This window comes from Haemorhous mexicanus, chromosome 13 (genome assembly GCF_027477595.1).
Source record: "Haemorhous mexicanus isolate bHaeMex1 chromosome 13, bHaeMex1.pri, whole genome shotgun sequence".
NCBI lineage: Eukaryota > Metazoa > Chordata > Aves > Passeriformes > Fringillidae > Haemorhous > Haemorhous mexicanus.
The window spans coordinates 7436052-7451547 of NC_082353.1; the positions used below are offsets into that span (position 1 = coordinate 7436052).

Consider the following 15496-nt stretch of genomic DNA (forward strand, 5'->3'; position numbering starts at 1 on the left):
GCTACTCCACAACAATCCTGTGCCCTGTGCTCTGGGATGACCCTGCTTGAGCAGAGAGGTTGGACAAGATGACCCCACTGAGGTCCCTTCCAACCCAAACCATTCTTCGACTCAGTCTAAGTTAAAAATGTCCTAGCTCTGGGTTACCTCAGGCTTAAAAATCTTTTGTGTCCTCCCTCTCTGCCAATCACAATTTCAGAATATAATTTTTATAATTTAAATGCCTGGATACATCCTCAGTTCTTCAATAAATGCAGTTCCTCCTGCTGTAGCTCCAGAGCTATTACAACAGCAGATACAAAGCTCTGGGCTGAGACTGTACAGTCACAGCACATGTCGAGTATTTTACACTATTAGATATCTGCCCACACCAAGAATCTTTCTTTTTGGAATAAATCTGTTCTCTGATTTTGGAATAAATCAGAGAAAATAAGAGTAAAATCTACAGAAAACTGTCTGAACATCACCTTGGAAGTTCACAAAGTATTTTAAAGATCAACACAGAAGAAAACATACTCAAATTTGGAAAAAAAATTTAATATATACAAGATGTATATATGTATAAACCTGTGTAAAAAAGGTAAATTACAACTTCAGTTTATGAACAGAAATTGCTTTCTCCTTCTTCTGTTTCTTTTTTAATTTGCTGGCATCTTTGATTTGCATTCTCACTTGATCCTGTAGCTGAGAAAAGAAGGCCTGGGATGATTTCAAGGCCTTGTCTTTACCTTCATCCTGTCATTGGACAAAACATTTGTTATAACCAAGAAATGTACACACAGTACCATTATATTACATACTAGTTACTCAAGCATAATGGTGTTTTAGTTAAAAAAGATCTAGTAACTGATTTTCAAAGGATATTGTTAACCACATTTTTATTGCACTCCTGCTATCCAAAGAAATAAAGATTACATTCTCTTCCTAAGTAGCAATTAGCCTGACAGATAAGAGCAGGCATCAAGAACAGATCCTTGCACATCATGAACTACAACAGGGTATCTGTATTTTGTGTTCTACTTGCCTTCTGAAAAGCTAAGTACAAACATCTGGAAGTAATGAAGTTATTTTTCCTATTAATTTCTAATAATTCAAAATTTCCGAGATTTTTAGAGTTTTCTTTAAAAGGCACCATAAGTGGTGCACGAGTTTACTGTTTTACAGCATGCAAAACAATATCAATCTGATGAGATTATAGGGAAGGCTCCACAGTAAGGACAAAGTTAAACAGGAATATTGTATCACAAAACAGTTTAAGTTACCCAAGGCTTATACAGAACAGAGAAACCTCAATGTGCATTTAGGCAGTCCCACTTAATGAAGTGGAATGGCTTAAATGCAGGAAATAAAGAAAATGTATTTGCAGAACATCACTTTATGAACTTTCAAATCAATAAAAAAGTAGCACCTCACACAAAATCATTTCTGCCTGATGAATATACTTTTATAGAGTAATTGTATCATACAGCTTTTTCACATTTTTCCAACCTTATGCTTGTAATTCTTTGGGATAAAGTTTCCTTTCCTCTCTAGAAAAAAATTCTCTGTCCTTGGAATTTTAGTCTTACCTTGAGCAGAGATGCTTTGCCTTCTTTGGTAAGCCTTTTTAATTTTGCTGCAGCAGCTTTTTTGCTAAGTTTTGTGCCTTGTTCTGGTTTCATCTTTTCAAGAAGCTTTTGACGTTTCTCCCTTTCCCTTCGCTTCATACGTTTACGGAGCTTTTTCCTTCTTAGTTCTCGTTTTTTGTCTGTGGGAGTCTTTTCTGCATCTGTTTTTACATCACCAGCTTTGTTCTTTTCCTAAATAAATCCATAACAAGACAAAGACTAAATAATTCCATAAAAGACAAGACTCACTTCACAGAACTCAAATCTGTCTCAGCATTTCCATTATTTCAAGTGACAGCTCAGGATAAGGCAAAAGCCAAAAACTGACAAAGGCTGGGAAATAAAGTTTGTACAACTGATCCAGGACATGCTCATTGCTCTGCTCTAGTGTTGTTTAGCTTTCCCCCTCTCAATACCCATATAAATATTGGGACAACAATGATCATCACATAACAGGATCAAAAACAAAGCATAGTATTATGGCCTACTGGAGCCAAATAAAATTTACTATTTCCCCAGTCAGAAAAAACCCAAAACCATAAAAAAAAAAAAAAAAAAAAAAAAAAAAAAAAAAAAAAAAGTGAAAAAACCACCTCAGCCCTCAAAACCTACCAAAAACCACCAATGCTAAAATTCTAGGCCAAAAAAGTCCACAAGGTGAGGAACCACCCACCAGTATGGGAAGGGCAGATTTCCCAGTGATCTGACAGACAGTACATCCTTCTACAACCCCTTATGCCATTTTCTATTTACCTTGATCTCCTCTGGTGCTAAGAGAGCAGCATCACTAACAGCAACTGGTGCTACTTCTTCCATACTTATAGCTGGAAGGTTGGAAACGATTTTAACCTCTGGCACCGGCTAGAAATAAGGAGACACATTCAGGAGTGAGCACAGCACCTCAGCAGCTGACAGGCAGCTGAAGATCACAACTAGCTGGGTTTGTTTAGAGGCAATCACAGTGCATTTAATGTGAAATAAGAACAAGCTCAGGAAACATCAATGTTTACTTTGCTTTCCATTTCTGGAATATATTTTAAAGTATCCAGTTAAAAATAAGGGAGAAAGCCCCCAACTTTATGAAACTTATGCACTTACTGGTTTGGGTGTGAAGTGGAAATTACAAAGTGCATCCAGCTTCTGGAAGAGTGAATCCATCATCTCCTGAATTTCTTTGTGTTCAGGATTTTCTTCCTCTTCAGTCTTTTGCTGCATTAAAAATGCAATGTAACTGTAACACCATTCATAGGGCTACTTTACTTTAGCAAGACTGGTAACAACACAACTTACAGTTCAGAGCCTTTTCACTGGTGAGCACTCAGAGAAAGACTAAATTACTTCCACTTGGAAATGTATAAATGAACACACAAGAGTTCACGGTGTGAAGTTCCAAGCCAAAGGAAAGGCATGGTTTATGTTACCTGGTGAAGCTTCATGTATTCTTGCTCATAGATTTCAGCCAGACTCAGCTTACTCTTTTCATGATCCAAACTGATCCGCTTCTTGTACTCAAAAGCTTCCTCTTTGGGTTTCTCTTTTGGTACTACATCATCCCATGCCTGAGAAAGTCATAAAGTAATGACCAAATGCAACTACAGCCAACTACCAGCTACATCTTATTTAGAACATTTTTCAGTTATTTATCTGGCACATGAACTAGTTTATGCATGTAGCATCCTAGGACTCATCAAGTTTCACATTTTCATTAAACAAAAAAAAGTAATAAATGTTATACTTCTACTTGTGTCCTTGGTTTTAGTGAATGAAGGCAAAAACCACAACAAGTTACAAACTCTTCCCCATTTTTTAAAATTCAATGAACAGTAAGGCTCAACAAGCTGCGAGATACAAATTTTCTGTCAGTGGCTTTGAAGCAAAATGAAGCAAACAACTGAGTTTTGGTCAGTGTTCAGAATGCTCAGAGCACTAGTCATGGTAACAGCCAACAGTTACAGGCTGGCTTTATATTCCACATAAACTCCTTGCAGTTTTACCTGCACACAGTCTGTTTTGAAGTGCACTAAAACACTGGTGTGTATAACAGGGATATAAAAATATGGTTCCTTAGAAATCTAAAGACACATTCATCAAGACAAAAGAATAAAACAACCAGTTGCAGAAATAAAGATAATTCTACACCTAACATTGGAAATGCTTCCAGCTCATCTTTGGAATGTGCCCTGTGAATCAAGTCTATGAACAATGTAAGGAGGAACAGGTAAGATAATATTAACCTCATCCAATATTCTCTGTTTAATGAGATCTTCAAGCTGAAATGTAGTTTCTTCTGTAATGACAGGTGCTGAAAGGAAAAGGCAAAGAATTTTAAGATTAATGTTTCTCCAGCAAGAAATAGGTCTTGTTCTATAAAGAATAAACTACAGAAAATGAAAGCAAAGTTTTCACAAAAATGTAGCAATTGAAGGTGAAGTAAGTAAATATAAAAGTAAGTCATATTATGTAAGGCTGATAAATTATGAGGTCTGCCACCCAAGTCATGAACTTTCAGGTAAATTAAAAACTGACAAAAACAATTTACAATTTCCTGTCGTTTCCACTGTGAAAATGCAGTGTGAAACAACCACAAAATCACATCAAGAAGTTTAACCTGGTGTCCTCTTGAGTCACAGGGGTTTTCATCAAGGTCAAAGGGCAGAACAGCCAGCATGGTGTGCAGCATGCTGTGAGCAAAGCCCTGTCCCCTCCTTACCCATTCTCACTGCATGGTCAAAGAGCACTGTTTCTTCCAAAAGGCTGTTCTCAGGGCGCTTCTGCCCAGTCACTTCTCCTTTCAGCTGCCAAGGCTTCTCCTCTAACAATGCTTCTTCCAAGCTTTTTATTTTTTTGCTCATCTGGAAAACACAATTTCCTAGGAAGTTTAAAACTCACTTGTAAACTCACAGCAAAAGCTCATTTGTGAGCTCACTCTACAGTGTAGAGCTCACTTGTAAACTCACAGCAAAAAATTAGTATTTATTTAAGGTACATGAGAGATTATATGATTGGAGATGTATCTATGTAGTTAAACCATGTTTTCCTTAAATTTTAAATACTCTCTTTGTACTTGCTGGACTCTGAACAAATGAAACAAGCAGTAAAAAAAAATTGTTTGCCACTGTTTTGAAGTATTAGCCAAATAAATGTGAACAAACGCCAAAGAAAGCCAAACCAAAATTACCTTTTCCTGTCTCTTCTCAAATGATGACTTTATTTCACTGGGACTGATGTCCTTCTCTAACTGCACTTCAGTTACATCTTCTGTTTCACTGTCATCTGGCAAACTGAAAGTTACTTTTTTAGGAGCTTCTTTACTTCTCATGTGCTCCACCATTTCATCCATATCCTCAAACCTGTAACAGTAACATTTAATATAAAATAAGAGTTGAGAAGCCTTTATAATTTTTCACATGAAGATATTCCAGCCCTTAGATGTTTACCTGTTACAAGTAACTTACAGTTTACAACAGGTCTCAAGGATCCCCCTAAAGGTAGAGGACACTAGGGAAGCTTCTGGATAATAAAAATAACTTTGAGCAACTCTTAAATGCTTTTGGCAAATAAAAATCAAGGGACAATATTTTAAAAATATAAATAAAGTGACAACACAAACCATGAACATACAACAGTTAACTGAGAATGGCAAACTATGACCAGAGTGAGTGTGATATTCTCAGTTTTTTCAGCTTTACTTTAGTGTAAAATTATGAGGACATTTTACCTTCATTTTACTTACTCAGACATACTTTCTTCATTTTGCTCTTCAATGGCACTGTCTGCTTCCTCTTCCTGATCCTCTTCAGCACCATTAGCTACTAAATCATCATCACCATCATCATCATCATCAACTGGATCAAAGAAATCTTTGTATGTCATATCTCTAGAACTTTTAATTGGCTAAAAAGGTGAGAGGGAAAGAAAAAAAACAACAAACCACAGCTGTTAAGACTGACAGAAATCAGAGGGCATCCTGTCTTTTAAAGTCTTTAGTGCCTGGGGAACAGCACTACTTGTGCCACAGTAATTCTGGGTAGTGATGCATGAACCTGTGGTAAGGTGTCATAATAAAACTGATTTCTTTTCCAGGTGTTTACAATTCTCTATCACTTACACATACAGGAGTCAAGGAGCTGTAGATGTTGCCAAATACTTGTTGGAATGCACAAACTAATTCCCTGGATATATTTCTTACTTGCTAGTGAGAATGTCTGGTAAATATTGAATAATAAAATACTTAAAATATTAAAGTTGTATCAGAGTCACAAGGCCACGTTCCCTGGAGAAAGCCCTTTGCTCTGCATCAGCCACCTCAGTTTTCTCTTATTGCCAGATGTGGAGTGACAAATCTTCTTCATTTGCTGGGTCACCTATTCTGCAATTCTCAAGATACCTGATTTCCCATGGGTACTATCTCTTCCTTCATTTATGTAAAAGCTCAGGGCCCATGTAAGGAGAGACTGGAATAGCAGGATGCTATGTCCTTCTGCACCAGGGAATCTTCTTACCAGATACTAATTGTTAAAATAAAGCTTCAGAAGTAATCATTAGTTATATAAACAAATATATCTTGGCAGTTTCTACACAGAGTTAAACACTTTATGGTCATCCCAACACATGCAAGATTTTGATTTAAAGCAAAAAAACTTACTTTGACTTTAGTTTCTTCAGGGTCTTCCTCATCATCTGAGATAATGTCTTCAAAATAATTAATGTCATCATCTTCTTCATCTTCCTTGTCCTCCTTCTCTGCATGTTCTAAAAATGCTTCCATCTCAGCTAGCTTGAAAAACTTGTCATCCACTACAGATTTTCTTCCCTTCTTTCTCAGTGTGGTTTCCTTGGCTGTTTTAGCTTCTTGCTCCAGGGCTTCAATATCAAAGTCAATATCAGAATCTTCATCACTGTCTTTCTGCATTATGCTTTCTCTGAGTTTACTTTGCTTTTCTTTAGCTTTAGTTTTATTTTTATCTTTATCTTTTGTATAAACATTAATCTGTTCAGTTTCTGCTTCCATTATGTTGTCTTCCAACTCCTTGTCACTGCTGGTGTCTGCATCGGAGCCATCCTCTTCCTGGTCTGAGAGAAGGCAAAGATCTTCATCCTCGGCATCCCTTGCAATTGATTTCTTGAAGAAATCGAGAACTGCATTGTTCTGGAGCTCTAGTTGCTGCCAAATCTGTTCTTCATCAAAATTTTCTATCACCAGCTCTTTTAGAGGGCCCCCACGAACTATGGTACTTCCTTTATTCAAATCGTAGAGAGTCTTTGTCATTGCTCTGAAGTCGGCAGCCAGCCCATCCTGCACACTGAGAGCAGAAAAATAAAACAGCTTAGCACTTTCCATTAAGCCAATCACAGTCACACTGCTGCTCTTGTTGGACCTGCTTTGGTTCTCTGTGCTACAGAACAGCACCTTTCAACAGTTACTGCTGCGGCTGAGCTTTCCAAACACGGATGGAGTACGGCTACTACACAGGCACAGGAAAAACCACTAAATTCTTAATGCTTTCAGCTTTATTACATTTCGTGTATGAAGCAGCAGTTGGACAGAAAATTCCAGCTTTCTACAGCTGCATCTTACAATACGTTGATCTTCTTTAAGCACTCCAGACATTTTGGGGAAGCAAACCGTACAGCACCAAACACCTCAGTCGTCCAAGAGCCAGACCCAGGTGGCACAGAGGTAACTGCGCTTCTCCACCGCCTCACTCCTCGGCTTTTACACCTGGCCAGTCTCCTCCAGGTTTTTCTCTATGGCCACCAGTGCCTCCCCCCGCCGCCCCGCGGTACCTGAGGAAGCACTCGGGGCGCGCCGCCGCTGCTCCCGCTACCCTGAGGCACGTCTGGATGCCCTGGAGCGCCGGGATCGCCGGGATCCCCGGCACCGCCGCCATCCCCCCGCGCACACGTGGGAACCGGCACCGCCTCCGCCGTGCGCCCAGCGCTCAGGCCCGGGCGGCTCCCGCGGCCGCCGCCAAGGTTCCGCACACAGTGGTTCCGCCCGCGGAGCTCCGCCCCTCCCCGCTTCCCGAGCCGTGGCATTCCCGCCTCCTGAACCAAAGCGCCCCCGCCTCCTGGCCCAGCCCTCTGTTAAAGCGCCTTGTTCTCCCAGAACCCCCAGCAGTCATGCCCGATGGCTGCTGCTTCCAGCCCTGGGACTGGCGCGGTGTTGCTGCAGACTGGGATGTGCATCAGCACTGGCAAACCTGCTCTAAATATAGTGGAGCTACAGTCATCTTACTTCACAGCTTTGAATCTCTGACCTAGATACAAGGGCTATTTTGGAACTGCACATTTTCAGCTGATTCTGTGGGCAAAACACCCGATCTCACCTGGTGTCTACAAGTTCAGGCTATCGAGGCACGCACACACCCCTTCACCATCCGCCCAGCACTGCCCAGTGCTCTTCAACTCCCCTCTTACATCTTGTGGTTTCCTTAAAGTTTATTTTATGAAGTCAAATTAAGACCTACACACAGACCCTTGTGTTTTCTGCCACCCACACAGTCCTTCTGCAACCTGATCCAAAACTGTGACTAACCTTTTAACTTCAATACTGCTCCTGTCTCTGCCACTTTCATGTTTCCTTCCTACAAACAAATGAAGTCTTTTCAGTGCAGATAAAAGAATGCCCTGCAATGCCACCTCTGTGTCCCCTCACTGTCACTTTGCACACTCCAAAAACCATGGTGTGGAGAAGAGCCCTGCCAGCAGAGCTGTGTCTGTGACCTGTGCCTGCAATTCTCTCAACATCAGAAACACACCTGACACACAACCTGGGCGGGAAATTGAAAGTGTCATATATTGGGACTTTCAAATACCCATTTTGACCACTGATTTTGATCTGCACTTTTAACTAATCACGTAAAATCAGATTTGAAGTGGTACAAGCTGTTTATTTAGGCTATATCTTAACTTGCAGTGTGCAATGCCTGACACAGCAAGAGCTCAGCACCAGCAGACAGCCTGCTTGCTGTTCTCAGTCTCCTGGCACAATGTCTCATGGCATCCCGGCCTGTATAATGAACAGTGTGGCCAGCAGGCCAGGGAAGTGATTCTTCCCCTGTATTCTGCACTGGTAAGGCCACCCTTGAGTTCTGGGCCCCTCAATTCAGGAAGGACATTGAGGTGCTGGAGCAAGTCCAGAGAACAGCAACAGAACTGGAAAAGTAACTGGAACACGAGTTGGACGAGGAGTGGCTAAGGCAGCTGGGGGGCTCAGCCTGGAGAAAAGGAGGCTTGGGGTGACCTTACTGCCCTCCAGGACTCCCTACACCAGGTGTAGCCAGGCGTTACACCCTCCTGGTGTCACTTGTCCTGGTGACAGGACAGGAGGACATGGTCTCAAGCTGCACCAGGGGACATTTAGGTTGGACATCAGAAGACAGGGAGATTAGATACTTGAATGAGCTGCCTCGGGAGGTGGTGGAGTTACTGTTCCGGGAGGTGTTGAAGGGAAGTCTGGATGTGGCACGGCCCCAGGGAGGGCAGGGCCTCCCCGCGGCAGGCGCGGCTGCCGCTGTCGCTCCAATGGCGCGCTGTGCTGCCGGGCACGGCCCCTCACGGTGACACGCCGCTGCCGGCACGCCGCGCTGGCGCCGGGCCCGCACCGAGGGGTGCCGCGGAGGGCGGCGCTGCCCGCGGCCGATCGGGCGGTGACATGGCGGCGGTGCTGCGGCGCGGAGCGGCCGGTAACGCGGGGCGGTAACGCGGGGCGGTAACGCGGGGCGGTAACGCGGGGCGGCGGCGAGGAGGGCGGCGAGAGCGCGGGCGGCGGGGCCGGCACGGGGCGGCCGCGGGCCTCGGCGCCTGCTCCGGCCTGGCGGAGCTCCCCGCGAGAGCCTCGCAGGCCGAGCGAAACTGCCTCTGTAAATAAAAACAAGTTCTCCCGATCCTACTGACGGGCACTTTAACAACTGACATTAGCTGGCACAGGGTAAACTTACAGAGCAAACGCCAAACTTAAGGTGCAAGGAGGAGCTTGTCTTTTTTGAAGTGTGGTTTGGAGGTCAAACTCAAAATAATTTCCCGTTCATGATAATAACTTCACTCTGTTAGGGTAGGTTACAGTCACAATACCTAAACCACACCATTTAACTTGGTAGCCACAGACCAGGAAAAAAGTGAAAGAGAGGCTCAGTGCTGCCAGTGATCGATCAGTAGGATACTGGGAAAGAAAACACCTTTGTATGACTGCACTTTGAAGGAGGGAACAGGAGCCACAGCACACTGACACTCAGTTTCCTTGAGCTGTGGAGCCCATCTGATTCCCAAAAGCCCCGTCCAGCACAGAGCAGAGCAGCACTTGTGAGCCCAGTTGGCTTCCAGAGTTCCCAAGATGCTCACACTACCTTGAACTTGCTGGAATTTAAGAAGGACCACTGTATGCCCTTTCTCCATTTGGTCCAGAGACTGACCCCACAGCCCCTGTGTGCCAGATTCCCTATGGTGACAGCATCCTCTCCATGCTTTGGGAGTTCACCTCCACCTGAGAAGAGTGACAATAAAGCAGTGCCCAGTGACAAGGTTCTCACTGCAACCCACTGTTGTAAAACCTTCCTATAGAGAACAAGACTGAGTTCAGTTGGATTTGGCTCGTGTTTGATTCCTTAGTTTCCTTGATTAAGTCAATGAACACTGCTCCACATCAGAAGCAACAAACAAGCCTATGAATAAACATTTGAAGGGTAAGAATCTCAGTTTATGGGGTACTTCAGACTTGATACTTTATAATCTGCTCGATTAAATAATGTAACCCTTACTTGGTGTATATTTAAACTCTGATGTGCATACTACAAGTAGATCAATCATCAATAGAATGACCCCCAAATAGATAAATTTTAAAATATTCTTCAAATGAAGCTGAAGAAGGTTGTATACTGTAGAACTAGTTTTGTGATGTATATATAAATACAAGTGTTTCTTTCCTGGGAACGTGGGAGTGATGGAATTTCAATCTGAAGTTTGCTGAAAAGCTTTCTTTTTCACTGCAGGGCCATTTTTTTATTATTGGGTGAGAAGATGAGAATTTTAAGTAATCTATATAGTTACTAATCTAGATAATGCAAGAAAAACACAAATGGTTTTTGTTTAATCTCAGTCGATTCAATTATGGATTTAAAATTAATACTCTGTATGCATCTGACTAGAGCTAGGATAAATTCACAAGACTTCATAGAATAAATGCTGATATGAATGAGCATATAAGTATCTTTGACTTTACAAGAATCCTGGGAATATACTTTACTTTTCCAGTCTATTGTCTTCCGAGGAAGCAGCACAAGAAATCAAAGATTTCTGGGGCAGAACCCAAAAGAAAGAACATTTTCTATTATTTTTTCTAGTGCTTCACAAATAGTTGAGTAACAAACAGTCTGTGTCTTTGACAATTTACTTGAATTAATTAAATTACAGTTTAATTACAATTAAATTACAATAACTGTGTGGTCATATGCCCTGTGTGAAGTGCAGCAAGAATTATAGATGTCAGATGTAAAAGAATGGGAAAATTCTTGCCTTTCCATTAGTAAAGACTGCTTGAAAAAAAGATCTACATTAGTAGTATTTCTATTGAACTGCAGTCTGATAATATTTGGAAGAAAGAAAGAAAAAAACAGTAAAAGGCTCTGGAAAACATAATAAATTACATGGTAAAGGATCCTTCTCTTTCAAAGGATTTTTCTTATTTAGACAATGCTGCCTTCCTCCAAGTGGAAAAATATCTCTTGCTTCAGCAAGAATTGGATCATGCCTTAAGAAATTACAGTACAAAATGGAGCTACTTCAGTAGAAGCTTAGGTGGGCAAAAAAGACTGCATAGCAGATATTGGGGGGGTTGTTACTTTTTGCAACACATTTATTTACTCTGGTTAACTGTCAAACCCTGTACTAGTTAATTAGCCATGCCTTTCATCATGCCACCTAGCTCCTGCATGTTTGTACCCCATGCATTTTAGGCATTGCACAGTACTGCTCCCTCCTGGAATTACTTGGTTCACACTGATTCAGCTGCATTAACATGGCAAGTGTTTCTACTAAACAGTTTCTGCACAGACATTTGAAAAACAAAAATTTCTTTTTTGTGTGGAAATTTCTAAGGGATTTTTTTAACATGTAAAAAGTTGAAAAGCAGTTGCTGTCCTGTACCAGTATGATATCCTAAAGGTACCAGGTGAAAGAATTGTCCAGAACTTCTGGCTGTGATGAAGGAGATGACAGGATGGACTGAGTAAAAGCCTGGCAAGAAATACTGCAGGGCAGTTACTTGCAACACTGGACAAGTTTCTGGAAATACTGAGTGTAGGATCTTGATTTAGTATCATCGAAAGATTGTGAATAGACTTACTTTTGGGACACTGAGTCCTTGCAAATATGCACATTGCATGTTGTAATTTTAAGTGTCAAATACATGCAAACATTTCTTCCTCCATCACAGCACCATGCTCAGAAAGGCTTAGGTGTAAAGATTTACCAGATTCTGAAGAAAAATTAAATGGTAGAATGCAGAATTCCTGTGGAATGGTGGTTCTCAGTTCCATACTGTGAAGCAAAGCTGATTTAATTAATTACAGCTATTCCTGACCTTACAGAGTACCAAGAGCCCAGCCAGGCTATCCATCCTCAGTGTGTTGCAAAGCATCCAGAACCTCAGTGCATCATTGGCACAATCTCTTAGCAAAACAGCACATTTGTGACTTTAAAGCAATAAATGCCTCAAAGACTCCCAAAAGGCTAAGATGCCTCTAGCTTGGCCTTGAGGCACTGGGAGCTCTGACTTGGCCTAAAGCAAACTGGCACGGAATTAAAATGTGGTTTTTATGAATATGTCCTTTAATTCTAATTTTGGTTCTAGAAACAACTGATACAATCACAATTTCTCCCCATCCCCAACCCCTCTAGATGCTAGTACTGACAGATTAATTTTTAAGGTAATTAACTTGTAAGTACCCTCATTTTACATCTTTTTTGTGAGTTTTTTGTTTGTTTGCTAAAATTTTGAGACATATAGGCATATCCGTATTTCTTTCTCTATTTCATAAGAAGCTCTGAAAATATCAAAAGTCACTTTTAAACACATTATACAGCTGGCCTTTACAATTGGTCCTGTTTTCCTCTTTTCAATAGGCATGTGTAAGGATTTACACCAAATTTGAGTCTGCTTTCGGTTTTCATTTGTAATTCTCTTCATACTTCTGCATAGTTACTTAGTCTGAAAAGAGAGTAACTGTTTCCTTGCTCTCAGTCTACCCTGAGCATTGCCCAAGGGTGTACCAGTGCCTTGGCAGCTCTGCAGGCCTTTATAGGGGAAAGGGCTCTGAGACTTTCTCAAAAGCATCGTGTCAGTGCTGTTCACTTTTTTTTCAGGGCTTCTTAGCAGATTGCAGACTTCTGCTCCCACAGTACAAACTCTATCATCATCATCAAAGTCCTTCTCACAAAACATTCCAAGCTGTTTGTGGAAACTGGGCCGACTCAATCACGTGGCAATTGCAGTGCCTGATTTGGAGAAAGCTCAGTCCTTGTATAAAGATGTGTTAGGAGCCCAGGTGAGTGAGACTGTTGCTCTTCCTGAACATGGTGTCTACACTGTTTTTGTGGAGCTGGGAAACACCAAGCTGGAACTTCTACATCCTTTAGGAGAGAAAAGTCCCATTGCAAGCTTCCTGCAAAAAAACAAGACTGGAGGAATGCATCATATCTGCATTGAGGTATTTTAACATAATATTTCTTGTAATAAGATAGATATGTTCAAGTATGTATGTTTGGCCTGTGTAAGAACTAACATATAAGGCTGTCATATTTCTCTTATAAAAAGGAAAATTTAGATGTTTTGATAGTCAACCTGTTTCAAAAAAGGTAAATATTTTAAGAGGAAATTAAATTATCCCTGAGCAGCTACAATTTAATACCTGCAGTGAAAACCGTGCTGGACACAGCAGAGTAAGAGAGCAATCCAAGCCTGGTACTGTTCTAACATGGAGCACCCAAAGGCTTTCCACTGTTTACTGTGACTCACCCTTGGGGATGCAGGAGTTCATTCCAGCTGAGCCCAGACCCTGCTCCTCCTCAGGCCATCTCTGCAGGACAGGAGCAGCAGCTGCTGTGGCTCTTCTGCTCAGGGGAAGAATCTGGAAGGGGCCATGGCCATGTCACATGTGGCCTTTCTAGTTTAGATAATTTGACAGTCATTCCTTTTTGTTTTGCACATGGTAGTTGTGTGTAGAAGAACTGTAGTGAGTTCGGGATGTTTATAAACAAAACTACTGCAAATGGGTAAGAACTAGGTCACGTTTGCTCCTCTGAATTAAAGCTAGAACTTCCTTCTTCCCTACCATGGCATTGGGAGAAGAGTTTATTCACTAAAAAATATCTAGACACCTCAGTCTTGAAAAATAGCAACGATATTATTTTAATTCTAGGTCTTTATTGATTATTGACTATTGAATTTTCTAAATGGAGTGCTAATATTATTATTTCAAAAAATGAATGCATTTAAGTTTTTAGTAAATTAAAATTTCATTAGATAACATGACATCAGAACTTCAGATCACAGCATACAGTATAGGCATATTTTCATTAATTACATATTTCTGTAGGAAACCATACTGAAATACTGTATTAATGGCTGTTATTATAGTAAAGTTCAATACAATGACCAAATCTGGAAATATTTTTGATTATTCCAAGCTCTTTTCCTTAGGAAACTTAATGAACCTTCACCTACTCAGAAGGAGAATATATAAATCTAAAAAGGACTTTTACCTTCTGCCCACTGCCCTCCCTTTTTCACCATTCAATGAGTGAGTGCTCTGTCATCACTTATAAAGAGAGGTATTTTTCTTATTGAGAGCAGAAAGTAATGCAGAATTTAGATTATTTATGGAGTCCTTATAAAGTAACAACAACAACATAAAAAAAATCAATGGTCTTTGTGGATGAGTGGTTTTGGTTTATTAATTTCTTAAATATTGTGCAACTCTTTTAAATGGTATTTTAAAAAATCCTGAAATAACAAATGCAAACTCCTGTAGTATTTTTATTTTTAATACTAGATGTTTTAAAATGGTTTACAACTTATTTTCAGAATTACATTAGAACTTAGAAATAACTTTCAGTAAGGAATTGTTATTGCTCCTAAATGTAAAATCTGCATAACACAGTGCAATCTGTTAATCTGTGTGAACTGTATCTTTTTTAAAAGGTTGATGACATAAAAGCGGCTATGACAGAACTGAAGGAAAAAAAAATACGAATATTGAGTGAAGAGCCAAAAATAGGTGCACATGGCAAACCTGTGATCTTTCTTCACCCTAAAGATTGCCATGGAGTCCTTGTGGAACTTGAGCAAGCTTGAGCTGCAATATTCATAAATTAAACAATAGAAGAGTTGTGAAGTTCCTGAGCTGGTGCTGGGAATATTGATGTAGTATTCAGTCTTTCCAAGTTCATTGAAGTTCCCATGGATGAAGTACAGCTTTTGAGTACTGAAACAGTGCTACAGACTCAGGGTCTGTCTTTGCTGTTGTGGATTTAATTTTCAGAATTAATGTGTTGGCATTTCTTGGATTCTCTGTGATTCTAAACACAAATACATGAGCTAAGTTACATATGCACCATAGTATTGTATCTATTGTTGCCTGTTTGCAGCAAGATTTTACCTCTGTAGCCAGAGAAACTGTACAGTTTCTAGGTCAAGCTGCATTATTTTGCTCTACATTTCAGAGCAGAGACCCACTTCCCAGTGACAACAACATGGCTTAGACATTTTCTTTAGAAATAAAGGAAAACAAATATTGTGCTTTCCTCTTTTCACCATTCACCATCTGTGCTTCACACTGATTGACTGGTTTCTGCAATAAAAACCCCATATATTATTGTATGGATGTCTGCAA

The 15496-nt window shown here is 40.6% G+C and overlaps 2 protein-coding genes across 5 annotated transcripts; one reads left to right on the plus strand and one right to left on the minus strand.

Moving 5' to 3' along the window:
• Positions 1–516: 516 nt before the first annotated feature.
• MPHOSPH10 (M-phase phosphoprotein 10) lies at positions 517–7553 on the minus strand. The gene is made up of 11 exons (XM_059858182.1): positions 7395–7553; positions 6253–6910; positions 5341–5501; positions 4786–4957; positions 4318–4459; positions 3842–3909; positions 3029–3166; positions 2706–2816; positions 2361–2468; positions 1569–1799; positions 517–735 (listed from the first exon to the last, which is right to left on the minus strand). Exons 1-11 carry the CDS (start codon positions 7496–7498, stop codon positions 586–588), a joined length of 2043 nt encoding a protein of 680 aa, XP_059714165.1. The 5' UTR covers positions 7499–7553; the 3' UTR covers positions 517–585.
• Positions 7554–9138: 1585 nt separating this feature from the next.
• Positions 9139–15423, plus strand: MCEE (methylmalonyl-CoA epimerase). Of its 4 annotated transcripts, XM_059858185.1 has the most exons (5): positions 9205–9295; positions 10170–10291; positions 11295–11402; positions 12969–13312; positions 14806–15423. In XM_059858185.1, the coding sequence occupies exons 2-5, from the start codon at positions 10273–10275 to the stop codon at positions 14956–14958; spliced, it is 624 nt and encodes a 207-aa protein (XP_059714168.1). In that variant the 5' UTR covers positions 9205–9295; positions 10170–10272; the 3' UTR covers positions 14959–15423. The 4 variants fall into 4 exon arrangements, with proteins under 4 accessions (XP_059714166.1, XP_059714168.1, XP_059714170.1 ...); XM_059858187.1 differs by lacking the exon at positions 11295–11402 and having other exon boundaries at positions 9209–9295; XM_059858183.1 differs by lacking the exons at positions 10170–10291; positions 11295–11402 and having other exon boundaries at positions 9139–9295.
• The last annotated feature ends 73 nt before the right edge of the window (positions 15424–15496 follow it).

What these genes read in the sequence shown, in the direction of transcription:
- MPHOSPH10 (XM_059858182.1), bottom strand. Translation starts at nt 7,498, where the DNA reads ATGGCGGCGGTGCCGGGGATCCCGGCGATCCCGGCGCTCCAGGGCATC. An exon ending in AATGAAGAAAGTATGTCTGA is followed by an intron (nt 4,958 to 5,340) that starts GTAAGTAAAATG and finishes TTACTGTTACAG; the next exon opens with GTTTGAGGATATGGATGAAA. An exon ending in TGACCATGCAGTGAGAATGG is followed by an intron (nt 3,910 to 4,317) that starts GTAAGGAGGGGA and finishes TTTTCCTTTCAG; the next exon opens with CACCTGTCATTACAGAAGAA.
- MCEE (XM_059858184.1), top strand. Translation starts at nt 11,252, where the DNA reads ATGGTAAAGGATCCTTCTCTTTCAAAGGATTTTTCTTATTTAGACAAT. An exon ending in CTACTTCAGTAGAAGCTTAG is followed by an intron (nt 11,403 to 12,968) that starts GTGGGCAAAAAA and finishes CTTTTTTTTCAG; the next exon opens with GGCTTCTTAGCAGATTGCAG. An exon ending in TGCATCATATCTGCATTGAG is followed by an intron (nt 13,313 to 14,805) that starts GTATTTTAACAT and finishes CTTTTTTAAAAG; the next exon opens with GTTGATGACATAAAAGCGGC.